We start from the raw sequence: 21,627 nt of genomic DNA on the forward strand, positions 1-21,627 counted from the left end.
GAGCAAACGTAATAAAAGCGCGAAACTAAGACATCCAGGCACCTCTAAGTTCGCATTTTTTTTTTTTTTTTTTTTTTTTTTTTCTTTTTTTCGAGGAGAGATGAACAAATGTTTCTCTTTTACATATGTCATATGCCTTTTATCGTCGTACATCTTCTTACGTTGTGAGACGCAAGTAAAAAAAATTTAATACGTAAACTGTGATTATTTTATCGGGGTAAATTTTTACAATCGACAGAATGTAAACGACGTCGGAAGTATTTACGTAACAATTAATTTTTTTTGATAGCGCGGTGCCGTTGATAGTAAACGGGAAACGTCGGATGCGATAATTTGCAGTACGCGGAGGAACTCGCTTACGGGCATATCTATTCTCGATGAACGACAGTCGGTTTGTGAAATCGTTTGCAGGCAAAACGCGTTTTCGAGATGAGCCGTGCTCCGTTTTTCATTCTTGTCTGCGTCTCGATTTTCGTAGACGCCACAATCGCGACATGTACTGTCAGCAAAAACGAAATTGGTGAGATACCCCCGTAATCTCTTTTTTTTTTTTACAAGAGCTCTAACTTTTTACAAGTTTCTAACAACCTTACGTTTAATTATGTTCAGAATATGGAGAGCGCCTAGCGTGTTCCAACGTGACTTTAAGTACCGCCCTAATTTCCGGCGGACCGCTCGTGAGCAACGTCATAATCTTCCAATCGCAAATAAGAAATATTCCGGATCGATCATTTTTAAAATACAACAGAACTCTGGTCTCGCTAAATCTGCTAAACTGTAGCATCAGAAATATTTCCGATGGCGCGTTCCACGGTCTGCGAACGTTAAAAAAGCTCGGTCTATCGCACAACTATATCACGTCGGTGAGAGATCAGTGGTTTTTCAATTTGACGTCCCTCGAGCAATTGGATTTGTCGCATAATCTCATATCGACGATCGAGCCGACGGTTTTTGAGAAACTCCAGCGTCTGAAGCGACTCGATCTCAGCGAGAACCGTTTGACGTGCTTGGAACCGGCCCAGCTGGTACCGATGTCTGGCCTCGAGAAGCTTCTTTTCTCCGGAAATCCCCTTACTTTTCGATGCCGCGGCACGGTGAGCATATTGCAACTTTCATTAAATAAAAAAAGGAAAAAAAAGGAAAAAAAAAAACAAATTAATAAATTATCGCCGTTCAAACGAGTGTGTTATAACGGAACCAACAAGACGGTGACCTAATCCTTTCAATTTAATTCGGAATGTCCGAGAATGTCTGCATAATGTGACACTGAAAATAAAATGCGCGTAGACATCAATGTCTCATTCTGGTTTGCTGCCAGCGATATCTAAACGGATGTTAACATTCCGCTCCGACGCCTTGCGTTATCGATTCGTCGGCTTCGTTATAACGGAACAACATTTCGGGAAATAGTTTCTAGTTTAAATTTCACATTGTAGCTGACGTTGTGGCTGCGGGATCTCGGCATAAATCACAAGACTGATCAGCACGAGGAGGAAAACTGGCTGGATAACGTATTGTGGCTCTGTGCCGCGGAAGACGGCAGGATAGCCGACTCCGAGGTCTTCATGAAGGAATGCGTCGTCTTAAATCTGTTTAATCAGCTTCGCACCGGATTAACCACGGCCGAATCTTTCCCTTTGTCGACGCCGCAGATGTGCGTGGACGCGAGGAACGACCTAACAAAATGCATCGCCACGGAACGCAAGACTGGCAGAGAAATCGTTACTAATGGGCACGTTATACGAAAATTGTTAAGACACTTGGAGGAATCGAAATCAATCGTGTAACACAACAGACATTAATTTTATGTTAATCAAAAACGGTATAATTAGCAGCCCAAACGAATATGTAATCGCGGGTCAAGTAAATATATTTTATATAAAAAATTATACAAAGACATTTAAGACGTTTAAAATAAAAATTGTCCTGCTTCACTAAAAATTGTACCTTCTTTATAAATAAATATCTTGCTCAGAAAAATATATTCCTTCCTAAGTAAATTTTCTATAATGATTAATGTGCCCAAGTACGAAAAAAGGAAGAAAAGAAACGCCAAATGGAGCACTCCACATTTTACGAAAGCATCTTTTTTTTCGAAAAATGTAATTATCCTGAAACCGTAGTTTATTTCGACCTAGTTAAAAAAAAATTCGTCGAGACAAATTTCGATCCAAGAACCATCGAGGTGCGCCGTAAATTTTTTAAATAAATTAGACGCTTAATTCGATATACGTTTCCGGACGCGTTTCGGTATTGTATGCAGGCCTGACGTATTTATTGTAGCACGTACGTCAGTGCGAATTATGCAGCGCGGTATCAAATGGTTTATATGCCGGCTCTCGAGATTCGCATCAGACATTTGTCCTCAGTAAGTAGAGTGGTTACTCACCGGAGGATGCGCTCCCGCTGGGCCGCAACGACATGCCGATGGATGATATTTCGCCGGCGAGGAAATCTTTATTTTCGCGGTGTCCATTTCGACTGCCGGGATTTTTGTCCGGCATAATTTCTCTCTCTCTCTCTCTATTTCTCCCTTTCCCTTTCACGGCGCCCTTAAATAGCTTCACGGTTGTTCTCAACGGTGCATCGTTCCGCTCACCGTTGTCGCATCGCTGTCGATTATCGCATCTCTTTGAAGGACTCCGTTCAAATCGAGATACACTGAGTTTATTTGGAGAGGGAGCGTGTGCATCGGCGATAGAGAGTAAATGCGGGTGTGCAGTGAATGAGATCGCGTTTCGCACGATGTATACGCTACGTCTAGATTTTGTTGCGGTGAAATTTCGTCGCGGAAACGCGACCGCTCGTTACTTCGCGGAATCGCGGTCGAGTCGGACGAGCGTTCGGAGGCACTGAGAAACGAGAGTAATTACGACCTGTACTCGCGTACTGGCGGCATTAGACCGGCGAAAATCTGGATATTAATCTCGAGCGTTTTCCTCGGGAATTTACCGGATAAAATAGAGACGAATTAATTTGATGTGAATTTAAATTGTAATAAAAATCATTCGATTTAACGCACCGCACGTATTTTCCTCGTTGAAAATGTTAGGTTTAAAATAATACGCGATTATATTATCGTACGGATTATGCTCGTGAATGGATATTCATTTCGTTGCTGAAAGAAGACGCGTATGAGCATAATTGGACCACCGAGTTTGTCTCGCGCTAAAATAAAAATAAAAAAAAAATTAAAAAAGTGACATATCAGCTCAATGTACATTGAAGGATTAAAATGACGGATATCATTAACTTTTTCCGCCGCGTATTACGCCTTTGTGCGACATAGAGCACTGGAATCACGTCGTTGGAACGTACTCAAAGGTGCACGGTGTGCTTTCGCGAAACAAACAAAAAAATAATTAAAAAAAAAAGAAAAGAGAAAGAAATTGGGAGCTTAATCTACATCGGGAAGACAAAGGCGTTTATGTTTTCGTCGAGAATTAATTCAACATGGAAAACATTAATCACCCCCTTTTGTAGCAAACAATAGCTGCCTCCGGTACGTTCGCGAATGAAAGAATAGACGGGGTGAAGCGCAATTAATTTCAATTATTTGCGGCGATTCGCGAATAGGGATGCAGGTGAAAGCAAATTGAGATGATGTAAGCCACTGCGATCGAGACAAAGCCAATGAAGTCGCACAGATGAACATTAATTAGCAATTTGCAAATGGATCACCGGAAACAATCGATGCCTGCGCGCGAGGAAGAAAGAATGTAGAGAAATTTCTGCAAATACGATGCAATTGTGAATTTAAACAATCGTAAACCACGAATGAGTTGCACGTACTTTTGTAAAAGTAAATCGTAGGTCTTTTATTTTTTTTTTTGTATGCGAATAATTAATAAACAGTTAGAAATAATGAGCATACGGATTAGAATTTAGCACCGAGTAACAATTGCCGCGCATAATCTGTTGTAACAGTACGCATAATTTATCGCGCGCCCGGTCTTTAATTAAAGGCTCATTGTTATCCCGCGGTAAGCGGAATTAGATTTATGAAATAAGAACAGCGGTTGAAGTACGTGATGTCCAAACTTCCCGAGAATTTAAATTCTTAAAGTTTCATCATTTAATTTAGAAAGTCGATTGCACAGCCGCGCAAAAGTTTCAACGTGAAATACTTTCGTGTCGCGTTTTTGCCCCGCTACAATTTTTCAATCGCATCCAGCGCAGCTGAAACAATTGCGAGTAAAAAAAGAAATTATATTTTACTTTTATCTAGCGATTTACGTGCGCGACGACTACTTATATGTGTAGTTTAGCGTGAGCTTGTAACTACGTGCAATTAATTAGATTGCACGAATTTGATGGAAATGGAAATGTGCAATTACAAAGTCAAAGGGAGTCGATTTCTGTCGTTTTCGAACTGCGATGGATATCCGTTGAAGCTAATCGACCCGGCCAGTTTCTATAAGTCGCGAGCCGTCAGATACTCTCGATGGCCTAATAAACGATATAATATTAAGGACTACATCGCCGACGGAATGGGGACGGTATCCTCGTTTAATCACGGTGACCATACATTACTATAAATTAAGTGTTTTCGAAAGGGGGTCAAGAGTCCACCCGAGGTCACAGCGGGGTTATCGCATCCACATTTTCTGCACACTTTGCGTTTTCTGCGCAAAATTGATCGCTTAATGTTACTTATAGTCGCAGAAAAAGCATTTCGCGAGCGAATTTTTGCGGGAGTGGATAAAAATATGGGAGTAGAACATCGAGATTGGGACGCGCGTGCCTCTCAAGAGCTAAGAATCAGTCCTTCGTAGATAAATACAAAATCTTTTTTTTTTCTTTTTTTTCCATTGAAACGTTCACCGTCGCTACATACATAAATATTTTAACATTTCTACATATTTAATGATCCCGGTGATAGATGACCGATTGGAATGATAAATATTTTATGGTAATGCAAGCGGATATGTATATTTCGTATGAAAAATTGTAATGTGGTTTCATCGATTTTCGATATTCGTAATATTGTACAATACAATCGTATATTGCACGTGCTTAATAGCGCGGTATATCAGAATTGTTCGGATAGGTTACATTAGTGGATGCCGGACTAATCTAAAAGCGCCACGAAGAATTGTGGAGATTAAACAAATGCAATCTGAAAAGGAAAATAAAAAAAAAGAAAAGAGAAAGAAAACTGCACAATGTACATATTCGCGTAACTGGAATTCCCCAGAAAACGTATAAGATATGCGATTTTATAATGTGTTATCCAAGTATACATATAGACCGAACTATATAGATATATACGAGCTGTAGAAAGTTTAACGGCGTTATAAAGCTCGAGCGTCAATACCCCGCTAGCAATAAACTCCGATCTCTGAATTATTTAAAGCGAAATGTGTAACGGTATTGTAACGGATGTAGCGCTGAATAATATATCAAACGTTTTTAACGTTCGTAACAATCGACACCCGTAAGAAAAGACTGACGGCCCGCAAAGACTTTCTCACTCAGGCGCTTTATTTCCACGGGCGCTATGAGACTTGGAGTTCAACGTTAAATATTTCCCCTGTATCGGTAACAGGCTGTAAAAATAGTCCGATGATTTTAACTATAAAAGTGGGATTTTTCACACTATTTTACCGAGAATCGGATGATTTTAAATGTTGATTTTTCTTGATAAACGACCAGCTTCCGAGAGTCGAATTAATTTTTAATCTTTAACGAATAAAATGATTAAGTTCGTAAATCGTAATTTTAGGGTTGAAATACTTTAATCGACGTGCGTTTAGAGACTTGGGGAAATATATCACGGTAAAAAAAAATAGAGAAAGGGAGAGAGAGAGAATATGTATCGATAATTCAGTTATTTAACGTTGTATGGGCGCGTTTTACGAGGAGAATACTTTTCCGCGACCATCGCGTGTACCATTACGCTGCCGGCGAAAATAACTTCCGGACTAGGACGAAGGCAGAAGTCGCGCAGCAATCTCGACGGGGACTCTTGACCTTTTCAAACGGATATCCTTCCGACGGTACTTTGTGCTAACGATCCTTTCGACGCTCGTGGAGCGAAGGGCGCGGAAAATCGGGGCAATATGTATGTCACATATTGCTCATGGTTATGCATGAGAGGCTCGCGCCGGTGCGCGAAAGATAGGGCAGATCGATCGGGCATTTTCCGCCTTTGTTTTTGTCCATCACGCGCGATTGCGACCGCCAATTATAAAATTTCATTCTCTCGTGAAATTTATATATATCCCCGGGACGCGCGATATATCCTCCGCAATGAAACATTTCCCGCAAAATTTTTCACTCCAAATTACACCGTCGCCGATATTAACAGGCCGATATATTTGTCTCGCTTTTATACGCCGTGAAATAAATTAATTTAACTTGAAAAATGTTCATAAACCGTTGGCTTTTGTTTGTTTTTTTATTCCCCGCGACACGGACCGTCATTTTGCAGGCCACAATCCGCGTAAATCTACACTTTAATAAAGCAATAAACTTTCTGTCAACCTCTGAGGCATGAAATTATAAAAAGCGTATATCAAGTGCATAGTTGAATGTATATTTTTCTTACCGTGTGCAAAAAGTTATCGTGTTTTCCCACGTATTTCATTAATATTTGCGTCCACCGCATCGTCGCGAGTGGGTTAAAAAAATTAACAAGAAAAATACGCCACGGTTTATTTCGCACCACGCGTTTGCTCAAGTCCCATTGGTATCCGACAGGGCTTATAAACAATATCGCTGTTGCGATAACGACGGAAAGAAAAAAAAAAAAACAACGCTTCCGTTTTTGCGAATGACGTTGTTACGTGTTTTCAAGGTATTTGCGAGTCCGGCAATCGACTGGATTAATTTATTTCACAGGTATATAAAATACAAGTAAACCAGAAAAAAAAAAGAAAAAAAGAAAAATTAAATACGCAGAATAGTAGAATTTGCACTATCGTGGTTTTCGCGTCAGTTTATGAAAACGTTCTGGGAAAAACTCGGCTCGAAATGCATGAACGATTTCCTTTGTGTCAATAATCGCATCCGTGACTTTTTTAGAGTGACCCGTTCAAAAGAACGCGGCTTGTAAAAGGCGTCACACGTACTCGATAACAATAGCAGTAAGTAAGAATAATACAACAACGGCTCCAACTAATTGGAAACTCTCTCGCAGACGACACTCCTGAGTTATGCAATTATGCAGAGCACAATGCAGAGTTTCCATACACAACCGCATTCAATTAGTTGCGTTTTATTCCCCGGAGTGTAATCGAGCCCGCGCGGCGGACATTGGTCCACGGAACGTGAAACAATGTCCTTTTTACGTCGGTGAATTATATGTTGGTCGAAAGTACTACTGTGTCTCGGAAAATAAAATAAGAAAAAAAGAAACGGAAGAAAAATCGTTAATGTCTTATATTTTGCATGAAGATAATAAAGTGACGCGGTGGAAAAATTTTACGATACAATAAATTTTTTTCTTTATCTTATTTTCTTCTTTTTTATTTTGCGGAGAAAACGTAAGAACGGTCTTCCCCGTTGGTCGAGCAAAATATCCGATAAGGCCCGGAAAGACATGCAACGGGCGAATGTAGGTCTCATTCCACGGAAGACACGCGTCAATCGATATCTCCATTCAATGCATTAAAAATGGTTTTCCATTCCGCCGTCGCTTTTGATAACAATACCGTCCGTGTTCGTTACTTATCTCGGACCGGAAAGCCGGATGAGAACGGACGAGCCTGCACCCCGCCGATTGCGTAAGCGTAATTTGTATTCGTTGGTTTTGCAGTAATCCAGAGCTAGCAGTTATCCGCCAGTTTGCTCGCGGTAATCCGGTTTTCTGAATATACAAGTGATACGGAAAATGCATCGCGCGCGAATAGATATTTCCGCGGTGTCTAGGGCGCGGCCGATAATCGTTTCGCTTATACCTGTCCTTTTCTTGTAAGTGGATCAAGGTGTACCGCGAGGAACAATTTCATTATACCGCACGTTACGGCTAACCATCGCGCGTCCCCGTATCCGGATGCTCGCTGCGGAATATCGCCGCGGTATGATCGTCGAAAATTTCGCCGCGCGATCTTGCGCCGATAACGACTTTCCGGACGACCGTCGTGCCGAGGCAATTAACAGGCTCATGCATTTAGATGACACTTGGCGGATAGGAAGGACCTGGCGTTAAATCACGCGGACTCTCGGATCGGATTTAATTTGCAATTCTCTATACTGTGTAATCAGGCTGAGCAAAATGGCTTCCAGCCGCTTGAGCCCGTATCCCACATTCGCGTTTCCGCACCATTTCGCCCTGGCGTTCTTGGAAAATTCGACTTACGGCCCCGCCAGCGACTTGTACGCGTGGCTCGCGATCGCATGAGGATAATCCTCGCGTTTATGAAGGCTTCGCGTGGCTATTTAGCCGCGCCTCGAACATGAGAGAGACGTTTTAATTTACCCCGAGGAAAAACCTCTCAGCGACGAGTAATTACGAAATGTCAAACGTACGACAAAAACGATCCGTAGTTTGCCAATTAATTTTACATTTTTTTTTCTCTCTTTTTTTTTTTTCTCTAATATTTTACCTTTCTGGGAAAACCTTTCCGCGCTTACGTGAAACTTGACGTTGACACGGCTACACGCTCTAATGCTTTTGCGACCGTGGGCTTCTGGCGATTAAGATAACAGGCGCCGATACGCCGGCAGAAATTCTTTATGCGGCCTAAAAAAAGGGTTGCTTTCCGGCGCGGTAGGTTTGAAGGTTGAGGTCGTTCCGACGATGATCGATACTTTTCCTTCCACCTACATATTACACTCGCATGTAACATCGCGTGTAAACGTACGAAAAATCGATCTTCGCGTGCGGCAAAATCTACCATATTATCCCTTATATCCCTTAATTCGTGCTCGCGTCCCGATTAAACCGGCCAGTCCCCGGCGTTATCTCGGCCGCGCGGCCGAAGGTAATCGCTGAAAGTTCTCGAGCCAGGTTTTACACTTATGGGCTTTACGACGGTAGGGAAAACGATGCCGCGGGGGCGTTTCGAACTCGAAATAGTTTTTTCTATTCGCCGTCTCGAATACGTCAGATAAAGGAAGTTCCACTGGCAAGATAACAAACGCGGGCCGAGGCAGGGGAGCAGATTATACGTTTTTCGCCGCAATGCCGAGTTTTCGGGAGGATCGATCTCATTCGTTTTGCGAGGCGTTAATCTACATCGCGAACTCCGTTGACTGGCGAGAGAGAGCTAGCCTCGGCTCTCGTTACCCGCGTTATAATGTAAGCGCATGCATCATAATGAGAGAATGCTTCCGCATAAATTCACGGGCACCGACAATACGGAAGATGACGGGAAACGCGATCCTATTGAACGGTTGCAGCCGCTATTGCAACGGTACCAGATCCAACCACTGGGTTTCAGTGCTAATTCCGCCTTTCGGCCTCGAAAATAACAGTAAATTACGTTGCAACTAATTGTGTTCTAAGTTAATAATAGTATACCTGCGCGGAAGTACGGTGGATTCCGCATTAATTATCGTTACAAGCAGCCGCGCGTATCCCGCATGTACGTGCGTCATGTTGAGTTCCATCGGTTTGATTCTAGATTGAATTATTCCGACTCCAAACGGTTTATAATCACGATTTCAGTCTTAAGGATATAATGGAAAAAAAAAGGAAAGAAAAAATATATAATATGGAAAAATTCCGTGCGTGCGCGAATCGCGGAAGATTCCAGGCAGAATATACGAGTGCGGAGAGGTTTCCTTCACTACGTAGTGAAACGAAACGATCGAGTTTGTTACGCGAATGGCAAGTCGCGACGTTCCGGATGTGGATGCACCGTCGTTTGGATCTAATAAAATTGCAACGACTACCGAGTTGTTTCATAACAGCGACGTTAGTACGGAATAGCGACGTGATCTTTCTTTGGCACGTCCCGGACGAAAACAACGTAGGCTTCCAGAAGTTGACGACGACGGTGACGTCGAGTCAATCGATATCCGAAACGGACTCCCCTTTTCTTGTCCGCTAATAAACTTTTTCAACTTCAACCGCGCGTAGATCCTGCACCGCCGTCCGGTGCCACCTCGCAATGAATTTAACATGGAAATTCGGATTTGCGTAAAAACCTTCGGGCTTCTCTCAAAGTAAAACCGCCGATCGTGACTTAAATACGGTCTCGGTATCAAAAACAATAAAAGGATTAGCTGCTTACTTGTGACGGAACTTTTATATGCATCGTTGCTATCGCGAAAGACAAATCGTGACGCGAATTAAATATTCTCTTAAGCGCATCCCGTGAAGTACTTTACTAAAAAAAATTTTTTTAAAGTTAAAAAAAAATATGTCTTGAAAAATATTCGTTACGGTTTATTTTTACACCTTCGAAAAAGTGAGAAACAAAGTACGAAATTGTCGCTCCAAATAAATTTAAACGAAGCTATAATATACGCGGTAATTTACTTGTCCTACATTTTCGTTCACTTTCAGAATATTTTAATAATGTGCTACAAAATGTGAATTACAATGTAAATTTGTTAATTAATACGATAAAATAAAGGAAAGGGAGGACAAAATAAATTGAGGGAGGCAAAAAAAGGGTAGAGAAAATTTGATTACGTTCTTTGATATCAATCGTTACGACGTGATCATGTAGCCTCGAAGAGGGTGGGAAGCGACGTGGAATGAAGAAGCGGAATCTTCACCGAGATTAATTCCGGCAATGTTTGCGGCAAGTTTGTGGAGTGCAAATTTAACGGCTTGGTGTCACCAATGCGGAAAATGTATGGCATGTACCGTGAAGAAGTACGCGCTCGCGCTGTTTGATATGAACGAATGTTGGCGGCGAGCGCAGTGATAAACTTACGGTTCAAACCGACGGCGGCTTCCATCTCTCCCCCGCGGAGAACTTTCGAATTCAATTCCAAGTGCTATCGTGATTTCCAGCGGCGCCAAACGAAAAGTAGAGGAGGACGATTTGTTTCCGAGGAGGCAGACAGAAAAACGAGAGGCGAAGGGGAAGAACTAGGGGGAAGGGTAAAGAGATCGTACTTCACATCGAGGAAGTTCACACTTACGAGATCCCGATCACTCCATTCGCGAGAATAATTCTTGCAAAAGAGGACGAGAGATTCGTTCGAGCGATAAGAGATCTGTGAGATTTAGGTCGGGACAAGATACGGAGGCTTTGAACACCGGAGGAGGCGAGAGGTGGGGGGACGAAGATGCTCTCGATTGCACCTTTCGAAGATGCAGGTCGTTCTCACGACCGACTGGACTTCCTTGGTGACGGTGTCGCGCTAAAAGTCGGACTGGCCAGGGTGTCAAAGGCTCTTCGCGCGGCCAGCGGAACGGGACTTGCTCGCAGCCTCGCCGTTGATAAGGACGCCGTTTCTATCGTGGGTGACGCGCTCATCGGCCGCGAGCATAATGTCTCACGTGCGTGAGTGCAGGAGGGAGAACGAGAGAGGACGAGAGAGACGACGATGACGACGAAAGAGAATTCAAAGGGGAGAAAAATCTATGGGACGCGTTGCGTGAGCCTCGAGGGAGGCTAGATTCAAACAAACGACTCTACGATGATGTGGATTCGCGATTCCCGATGCGACGCGCTCGCGCGAACTCACGCCAGGCCACTGCATGCGATGCGATTACGCGGCCGGAGCCAACCCTCCGCGCCACGCCAACCCCACCACGAGCGCGGGAGGGCCACGCCACCCTTCTCTGACGCTACCCTCCGGCGAGAGACACCACGCCGTCGACCTACTCTTATCGTCTTCCAAGCGACTCTCCCATCTTCGAGGCGTCATCGCGCCACGGCCGCACTTAACTACCCTCGCGACCCGCTTCACATCGCGTTCCCTTTTCCACGTGGTGCGTTTGTACACGACTGCTACACACATCGTTAATCGAAAAATCAACCCTGGACTTAGAAAAAAAAAAAAAAAAAAAAGAACGTGGAATTTCAAAAAGCAAGCTGATGAAAAATGTAATTCACGACGTGAAAAACGAATTTCGTGAAGTGTACCATATTGTTCTATATTGGCAACGAATATAACGCTAAAGAAATACTCCACGTAACCGACTAAACTTTTCCAACACGTCTGACGTGTTTTCTTTATTTTTTTATTTTTTTTTTACTAAATATGCAGCATACATATACAATATAGCCTTGATATAAAATGACTTGACAAACATGCTGGAAAAGTTTAGCCGGGTTATTTCTCTGTATAAACGAAAGAAAAATGCTTTTATATAAAGAAATAACCGACTGACTTTTCAGACTGGTTATTCAAATAAGTTTGAATATATATGGCCGCAAAAAAAAGGAAAGAAAAAAAAAACCCAAATTCTTTTTCCTCAAATTTTCAAATTAATAATATACTTTGTCATCGTAGACTCTCCTATCGTATTTTGCCGTAATGAATAACGAATTCCGTTAAACCGATGATATAAACGGACGCGACAGTCATGTAAAATGCATCCTGAAAAGCAGTGCGGTTCAACGAGGATGCGTCGGCGATGTGAGAGCACTGTCGGGCACGTGACTGGATTGAAATCGACATTCGCGAAAATCGAACAATTGTCGGGGATGCCCTACCAAGCGAAACGTACGTCACGCGAGTTCCATTCTCTCTCCAGGATATTTCAGTAACATCGCGACGAAGGATGCGACGTAGGATGAATCCACTTTACGAACGAGCTTACACAACAAAGTAGATTCAATAGAAACGGCAGACGTCGGGAGCTTTTCTCGAGCTATATTCCTTTGAAGGATAATGCCTTTTCATCGACGTGGTGAAACTCGAAAATTACACGCTGCAATTTGGCGATCGCGCAATTTCACGGTATTAAAAAAATTTTTCCCGCTCACCTCTGCGACGAGCTCCCGCGTAGAAATCGCCGGGCATTAAGAGGACAAAAGCGAAGCGAAAACTTCGCCTGGGGAACTCAACGTTAATTACTTAAAAGCTGCGTCATTACGCTATTAACTTTCTCGATATTTGACTTTTGAAGATGACACGACCCCGAGTTTCTCTACATTGTGAATAGAACGCTTTCGCGGATAAGAACTTTAATGCCAGGTACGGAGGATGCATTTCACTAAGAAGTGAGGAACAACAGCGAAAAAAACAAAAAAAAACTCACGCTAAGTAGAACGAACGCGAGTTACCTCGCAAAAATCTCGGGCTGCCGGCTTACAACTATTGTATGGAAAACAAGGTATTTGATGTCTTCTCCGAAATAAAATTTACAAAACTGAATCTCGCGTTTTGGAGAGCTTCCCGTTTCCACCAGATATCTTCTACGAAATAAAATTGTCAAAATCGAGTTTCGACTTTTGAAGAGGCAAACTGCATTTATATCTACTTCAGATTTTATACGTGTATACAGTCGATAAGATGAAATATTAAAGAAGTGGAATTAAATATTTCTTATTTCTCCTTTTTTTTCTTTTTACAGTCGAATAAGATTTGCCCGAAGTAATTGCGGCTTGAATGCACACTTAGTTTTTCTAATTCTTCAAATAAAATAATTATTTATTTCATTTACTGGCGACTTCGGGCGGTAACGCTTTATAGATTGTAATTTCGTGGAATAAAAACGTTTGATTCGAATGTCTTACTTTAGTACAGAATAGTATCCAACTGTCCATCGAAACATCATTCGAGCAGACTGCGATATTGGTTTTGGCCCAGCTCGTCGATGGAAATTGGAGTTCGATCCATTTCTTTTTTCTCTCTTTTTTTTTTGTTTATTGCAACCTGTCCCTTCTACAGTAACAGCTATTTAAAGTAGCGAAACCGAATGGTGTAAAAATATCGAACATATTCAGACTTATCAGATTCTTCGAACGTGATGCAATCTTAATTTACGATCATTAATTACAACGATGCTCACTATACATAAATAATTAAAATTACATCGAGTTAACAAATGCAATATATTACCTTGGTATTCAAGAGAGATAGTAACGGGAATCAATAGCGCGATTTCGTTGCGGAGTTAATTAATAACAAGAAGAAAATAATGAAGAGCCGATCTTCGATTAATTTTTGTCAAGAGAACACTGAACACCGACACGGTATTATACCGATAACGTTTGTAATTTTAATTTATATCTCGACTGTATGCGTAATAATTAAAACATCGCGATAATTAATGCTCTTAATTTCTTTCGATTTTAATTTACTCGCGGTTTCCTCGATATCAATGCGATCGGTGGCTCGCGCTATCAAGTGCCCGAGCAAACCAAGCTTCTACGAGCCTGCAGAAGGAGCTTGTAAACATACTTTGACGCGAAATTGATCGCTGAAAGCGGTCGAAACGGTGTGGTAGTTCATGTCCGACGACATGCACTCGCCCGCGGATCAATGGATCCGAATGCCGCTCGTGCATTTATTATTTATTTTCAAGGCTCCCGCGCTATTTTGCATTCACCGGATGGACCATAGAATTTTCGGTGCTCTAGTTTTCTTTCGCCGCAAAACGTCCGGCGGTTGCGGTCCCGGGACCACCGAAAGCTCACGTCCAAAGTACGCCACGCTTTAAACACTGAATCGAGAATACTTGCGAGGCACTTGGTTTAATAATAACAATGATACCCGAGAAATGTTTGCCGAATTGTGGAGAAGCGCCGGCAACTTTGCCCACCCGAAACTTTTTGTTGCCGTATTCGCATTTCGCGTACGCGCTAATTTAATTTCAAGAAAGATTATAGTAGTTATTCGTGAATTGTCCAGAAAATTGATATATTTATCGAGACATTTTGTTTCAAAAATTTCGCGCGTTGAAGACTTTCGTCTCGTCGGCTAAGCGATAATTCTCCAACTAATATGCACGGACAGAAATCGCACGCGCGGATTGCCGATGTCAAGCTGACCGTCATTAATACGCGATTAAATGAATAGGCTTTTTGTGAGCCGCCGATCGGAATAAGACACGTGCAAAGTCCACGAGCAATGAGAGCGCCCCGCGCGAGCGCTTGATATTCTTGGTTGTCGAGATGATAAAAGATCGAGGAGCGCGGCTGATTTATCGCTTTATCAACGGCCTCCTTCCGGGGCTCGCTAGGTAAGACCGCGTGGAAGGCGTTGCGGAAAAACGAAAATCTCAACAGCGATCCGTATATCGTCGCTGATGCGTGGTGATTAATCTCAGGTCTACCCAAGATGCAGCTCATTCCGCGAGATTAATGGAGCACGGATGCGCTTCCGCCTTGTAACAACCACTCGCGAACTTTGGCAAATCAATCAGAATATCGAATCTTTAACCGCCGGGACGCAGCTTGGAAAAAAAAAAAATAAAAAAAGGAAAAAAAAAAAGGCCGCGGGCAACTTTCGCGATATCGAACGGCGCGAGAACGTCGCGAGGACGTCGCGACGATAAGAGATTCGAAATCTCGCCCCCTTTCCCCGCGAGTAAATCCACCAAGTCGTCAGGGCCTCGTTTCAGATGACCCTGAAATTTCCGAATCCCGGTAATTAATCTCTCTGGAACGACGTTGGTTACGACCGCGATCTTCCATCAGTGGCGACGCTACCGTTAATATTCATCGAGATGGATTAAATTAAGATTTAACTTGTAAATTACTTTTCCGCTGATAATACCCACGTATACGTGGAACTGCGGGCGTTGGTTTCGAAGTGAATTTTAATAACCCGCGCCGCGAAATTAGTGCATACGCTTTTAAATGTTGCAGGGCGCGAATGAAATTTTAGTCGGGAGAATTTTTTTCTTTTTTTTTTCAGGATGATATCTATGTTACGCGCCGAGTCTGCTTGAAAGGAGCAGCTGCGGCTCATCACAAAGGCAGATCAAATTTGGCAAGCCGGTGGTAATCGATAGTATCCGGAATGATGCCCGCGGAGGAACTGGCGTTGTGCCGAACGATAAATCTTTACGTCAAAATAATAAATGTCCGTTATCATCTTATGCACTCGCGACGGTAGTTAATATAATTTACATCAGCAGCTCGCGATAACGTGAAAATAATATGACAAATATGATCTTCATTAATCATCTCGTTACAGATCCCAATCGGCGGTAATTGTAAAAGTATCGCAAGAAAAAAAAAAAAAGAAAAAACCCCCATGAGAAGTAATATAATTAAATCTACGATATATAATCATCTTACTGGTGTAATTTATGACTGCATTAAAATATACGATTCTTACAAGCAGTTACGATATGCTCTCAGACTATTAAGATCCTCACAAATAATTTCTCTATCAAGCGAGGTGCAAAATTACACAACTACAATGACGTACAATGACGATCAACGAGTGGCAATTAACGTGACGCAACGTCAGTCGTGAATTGAAGAATTATCGCGTTAATGTACTGTGTCATCTATGTCAAGCGTGTGCACATTCTTGGATAAATTAAGTCGCAGAGCACGACTCACGCTCACACGCAACGCGTGGACGAGCCGCTTGCAGACTTTTTCTGACCAACTGTCGACGCAACCCTGAACGAAATATTAATTATCCCAGAATAATATGCGCGCAGAAATAATTTCGCGTTAAGCGCGACTCTTCTGCAATCCAGCCGGGACTTTTCTACAATCTACAGTAACGAAACGGGCACTTACCTTGCTTTTTAAAGAGCGTGCGATACTGAGTGAGGCCGTTTTCGGTAAGCCACTGGTCCGCCTCTGTGAACTCTCCATTGTTTCCGGTCCCCGCGGCGAGCATCAACAGCTTCCCCAGGCACAGGACCATGGAGAGAGTCAGGAACACCCCGGATAGCACCGTCGACCATCGTGCCATTGCCCGTGGAGTGCGTCTGCAACGAAGTAGAATAACGACGTTAGTCGCGGTGCCGTCTCGCGATTATTTTCAGCGCACGACACATTTCGGTTCAGAAACCGCGAGCCTCGTCATCGGCGGCCCGCGGCGGCCACGGCCGCGTCTACGATTCCGCGGTCAGGTAGCACGGCCGCGAGTTTGGAGGTTAGGTGCGCCGCGGTGTTTGTAAACAAGCGCTGACCGGCCGATCAGCTGATCCCCGCCGATCGGGCACGTCCCGGCCGGAAAATCGGCTTACCACATGTTCGCGGGGAGCCGTCCTGATGCCGCGCGCGGCCTCCAGCACCCACAGTGATCCCCGCGTACAGCTTCACGCCGGAACGAAACGCATGCAACAGCGGTGCGCCGTCGAGGAAACTGCAGATGGAGCGACAGGTGGGGGATCGGGGCAGACTGGAGAGATACGGGATAGGGAATTTCTCATATTGGCGCGAATAGAACAATGCCGACTTCCGATCAGCGTAATGCGGACACCTCTGCCTTGTGTCGTTTATTAATTATTGTATGTCAATGCCAGGCGTGTTTGCGCGTTGGATTAAATGCTGAATAATTTAATTTATACGTTTCATTAAATCTGTAATGTGCGCACGATAATTAATTTCTGTATTTTGAGTAAGTGAATTAATGTTGGATCAATGAAAGAATGATTCCTGAGATTTTGGACTTTTATGAATGTTGCGTAAGCAGGAGGGTTTAGATAATTTACTCCCGCGATGTGATATTGATTTTATAAATTGGTTACCGTCTTGGTATTTTTATATGGATCGCATTTTATGTCTGCGATAGGATAGTTTTGAAATTATAAAATTAAATTATTAATATGTAATTAATATGTTCTATGGCGAGGGAAAAAAGACGGAATTGGAGCGACACTTGCCAGCTGTGGATAAGCCAGACGTTCAAGTTACATTCGTCAATAGACTCTTACAGAGGCGACATCGCGAGACATTATTCTCAATTTTTAACAACTCGATTTAAACTTAATTGATAAAACACCAAAATTGAAAAATACTCTTTTTATAAATTACGAAAGAATTAATAAAATATAATAAGGCTCATCTTAACCTAATCTATAATTTACCCTCACCATCAAATTCGGCATCAAAATAAAATTTTTTGCTGCAAAATAAAATGTTATATCGATTTTAAGTTAACCCTTTCATAATTTTTAGCAAAGTCGAAACCGTGCCAGTTGGGGGGGGATAAATTTTTTTTTCGCCGGCGCTGCACGGCGATATAAATTACAGATTTCAATCGGTTTAATTAAAAAGTTAATTGTGATTGAAATAAAACTCCCGCTGGCAATGAAAGAGACGACGGTTCCCCTTTTTGCACGGTTGTTAAGGATTCTCGCCGGAACGAGTTTGATGCTCCCGATTCGATACGCGGAACGAAGTTCATTGGAACGAAGTAAATTGGTTGTCGGGGCATAATGGGTGAATCTTGTTCTTCACTCGGTGAAGAAGGCAAAATTAACGGTTACGAAAAGGTGCACGTACGGCGCTCTCTTCCCGCCGTCTCGCCACGAATGCGCGCCGTCGAATGTCGAATGCGACCGAGTTCTCGGTCGTACTAGGCGTAAAAGTCGGTAAATCCCACCTGAGATCGGTGGGATCGCAGCGAAAGCTGCAATTCGCGTCTCGTGTTCGCCGGCGCGAACGTGCATAGTAGGCTGGTGACTGCGCGTATATTTGACCGTGTCGCGCGCTCGTACCAATTTGACCGCATGTGCCGTTTTCTATGTTAACCAGGTTCTACACAACCTCGAACATCTGCGTCTAACATATCCGCTGCAACGCTGAGACACGGAGACTCCGCTCCTCGTGAACCTGCCGGAGTCTTTCCGATTTCGAGAGAGACTTCTCGATTGGACTTGGGCGCGACAATATCGATACTAATAACACCGTTCTATTTAGCTGTAGATTGTACATTATTATTTTTTTTTAATTTTAAAATATAAAGCTCCAAAGTACGACAAATCTCGGCGATGCAACCCGAACGTCGAACGTCGACGTATCACCGTGTCATCGAATCGGAATACCGTCCGTATCGTCCGACGGAATCGAAGAGCGAATTGAAATATGATGGAAATAATGTATTAAGTAGATCAGGTACGGTGAGAGCGGCTTCGGAGAATCGGGGGCCGCGGGCGAACGATCGGCAAAACATGCAAATTATATACGCAGCCGCGCCGGGTACAGTATGATATTCCTGCGGTATTATCACACGTTTCATCGAGCCGTGTCCCCCTCGTTAAAAACTTTGGCCGCGCAAAACGCATCTGCGACTACTTTTGCCTTCCCCCCCTCGAAAAGGTGATGCCGGACCGAGATGCGGCGAGCCGCGTATACCTGCTGCGCGATCCGCGGACCTCCTATCTCACGTCCCGATCGAGGGTCTTATTTCAGGCCGTGCGAGCCGCGAGCGGATTTCAGACAGCGGAACGTCTTAAGCGAATTGGGCGTAATTTAATCCGCGCCCGAGTGCCGTCCACTTGGCATCCGCTGGATCCCGCCGCGGCGACTGCGAGTGGGTGGTCGAGAGGAGGATGCGTCAATAACGCGCGGCGCGACGTCGGCGCGATTTAGCGAGGCGCGAGCGAAGGAATTTCGGATAATCGCGCGAAATTTCGCACGGGACCCCTCGAGGAAACTCGCGCGCCAAGTTCTCTCGAGAGTCGCCCCCGAAACTTTGTCGAGGGGGCATTTTCGACTTGACGCCGACGTGCCAAGTGAATTTTGGCAGGGACCTCTGCGACGGCCCCCGTCCCCCCGCGAGTCATGATTACGGTGCGAATTACAGTAGATTGCTATAATGGGTGGAGTAAACGGAGCGACAAACATGCGAAGCGCACGCATCCCGCGGCGCAACCGAAAAGAAGCGCAAATTGCGCCTCGGCGTGGCGAGACGTAATGCGTATCGCGTGATAAGATTGAGCATGATTATCATGGTAACCGCGGTGGTTGCGCCGTTACGCAAATGCTGCGAGCGAGAAACGCGCAAGAAGAGGCCGGGCCGCGCGGTTTATTCGCCGTGCTGGAGCATAAACGCGGCGTGGTGCCCGGCGAGATCATCGCGTATCGATACCGTCCCGCGATTCGCCGCGCGATGCCAGTGATCTTCGGTGATCAGCGGGGCTGAAATCGAGACCCAATAATGATTCAATACAGTCGACGTTGGCTGCCGTTCGATCGAAATTGTCCGGGCCAGTCGTGCGGTTGAGCGACTCAGCTTTGCAAACCTTTCGACCGGCTCGTTCTCTACATTGTGCGTCGAAATTGCACGCCTTGCGGTATTTGCCGTGCAGACGTTGCACGGCCGCGGTTTTAGCTCGCGTTTACCGGCGCGATTAGAGCCGTTCCGGCTGCGATTCAAACGTCCGATTACGGATGTGCGTCGCACAAGTGTGACATTGATGCACACGCGTGTCTGTTCCTCGCGATTATCGCGGAATCGTTCTGCTTCGAAAGAGGGAACTTCACGCCCGATAATTATGCCAATGAAGCGGGAGGGAAACGCGACCGAGGCACGCGGTCTTTTTTTTTTCCTTCTCTTTTTCTTTTCTTTTTTTTTTTTTCTTTTTCCTTTTCTTTTCGCAATGGAGAAACTGTTACGCTCCGTTCGTGCCGTCGAACAATCGGTTTTTATCGGCACGTCGATTGAACTTAATTTGCACTCGACAAACACATCGCGAGAAATTAGAAACGAGCCGAGCCCACTTTACACTCGAATCCGACCGTCTTTTTTTTTTTTCCGTCGAAGTTATTCATTTATGCCGACGGCCAAGTCCCGCGGAAGAAAGTTTGCGACGCATTTTCGACCGGGGGCATAATTAACGAGAGCCCGTTTCGCAAAAGTTACGGGCGCGGAGCCGGAACCACCTTTGACGGCCGGCGAAAATGTTTATTTAATGCATAGAGGTCCGCGGCTTCGCGAAGAAGGATAAGGCGAGGAGGCTGCCATGCGTGCACAACACTTTTTTTTTTTTCCCTGTCATCCCGTATTATTTATCCGTCGCATCCGGCCAAGAGATATTCCCTGCCCAACGCCCAGCGAGGCGTTTTATTTCCTTCTCCCGGCGCTCGCAGAGGATCTACGTTCTTTCGCGAGACAGAAAGAACGACCGCGCGACAGAAACCGGACGCGATGTGCACGCGGAATTTAAAAGACGCGACATTTTTATACGACTTTCATTTATAGGCGAGGAGAAATTTTCTCCTCGTATCATTTCGAGTGACCGATTTTTTTTTGTCAAGCCTGTCACGCTAACATTTTTTTCCATTTCTCGTTTTTTTTTTTTTTTTCTTTTCTTTCTTTTTTCTTCCTTCTGGAAACAAAACCGGAGAGAGATCGGGAAGCGGTTTAACCACGGTTAAGGTTAACCAATATCGGTGGAAACCGGCTTACTGTGCGATAAATCAATTCTAATCAGTCTACCAAGTTCTAATCGAAGATTCCTTTTTAATTCACCTCGAAATGCCAACGCGCTTATCGGCTCTGTCACTCTTGCCTGACGTGAAAATAACCTTGCCGCGTCAATCGTATTCTGCGAGGTAATCGCGAATTGGATCATTCAAGGACCAAGCCGTTGAAGAAATGCGTGCATTATTCTTCAACGCGGGCATTCTTGGATTTTATTCAGCCAATTATAGACGGATATCAATTCGACGACGATTGAGCTTAACGGTATATCCCGTAATCCCGAACAGAGTAATACGACACTTTACGGTAGCAGCTCCAGCTTCGCGCTACGTAATGGCAATGTATACACATTCCGTACGTATCAATCCGAAACCCCGTTTTATCGGCTCGCGTAATGATAATTAGAACAGTTAATAGCCCTGAACAGTC

The 21,627-nt window shown here is 44.0% G+C and overlaps 2 protein-coding genes across 3 annotated transcripts in view; one reads left to right on the plus strand and one right to left on the minus strand.

Moving 5' to 3' along the window:
- The window catches only part of LOC139104132 (apoptosis-resistant E3 ubiquitin protein ligase 1), a 57,785-nt gene that overhangs the window by 5,312 nt on the left and 30,846 nt on the right, over positions 1-21,627 (minus strand). Inside the window, exon 5 of one of the 2 annotated variants that reach the window (XM_070659381.1) lies at positions 16,560-16,753. In XM_070659381.1, coding sequence (XP_070515482.1) covers positions 16,560-16,737 — 178 coding nt within the window. In that variant the 5' untranslated portion in view covers positions 16,738-16,753. Of the gene's footprint in view, positions 1-2,389; positions 3,407-16,559; positions 16,754-21,627 lie in introns of those variants that run through there. The other variant, XM_070659382.1, reaches the window with a different exon arrangement.
- On the plus strand, positions 94-1,982 carry LOC139104140 (peroxidasin homolog). Its single transcript, XM_070659396.1, has 3 exons — positions 94-520; positions 610-1,094; positions 1,437-1,982. Exons 1-3 carry the CDS (start codon positions 430-432, stop codon positions 1,785-1,787), a joined length of 927 nt encoding a protein of 308 aa, XP_070515497.1. The 5' UTR covers positions 94-429; the 3' UTR covers positions 1,788-1,982.

Source organism: Cardiocondyla obscurior, linkage group LG07 (assembly GCF_019399895.1).
Source record: "Cardiocondyla obscurior isolate alpha-2009 linkage group LG07, Cobs3.1, whole genome shotgun sequence".
In the NCBI taxonomy this organism is placed as follows: Eukaryota; Metazoa; Arthropoda; class Insecta; order Hymenoptera; family Formicidae; genus Cardiocondyla; species Cardiocondyla obscurior.

Excerpts from the sequence above, each read along its gene's own strand:
- LOC139104140 (XM_070659396.1), top strand. The coding sequence starts at position 430 with ATGAGCCGTGCTCCGTTTTTCATTCTTGTCTGCGTCTCGATTTTCGTA. Across the intron at positions 521-609 it reads TGTCAGCAAAAACGAAATTG|AATATGGAGAGCGCCTAGCG; the intron begins GTGAGATACCCC and ends AATTATGTTCAG. Across the intron at positions 1,095-1,436 it reads CTTTTCGATGCCGCGGCACG|CTGACGTTGTGGCTGCGGGA; the intron begins GTGAGCATATTG and ends TTCACATTGTAG.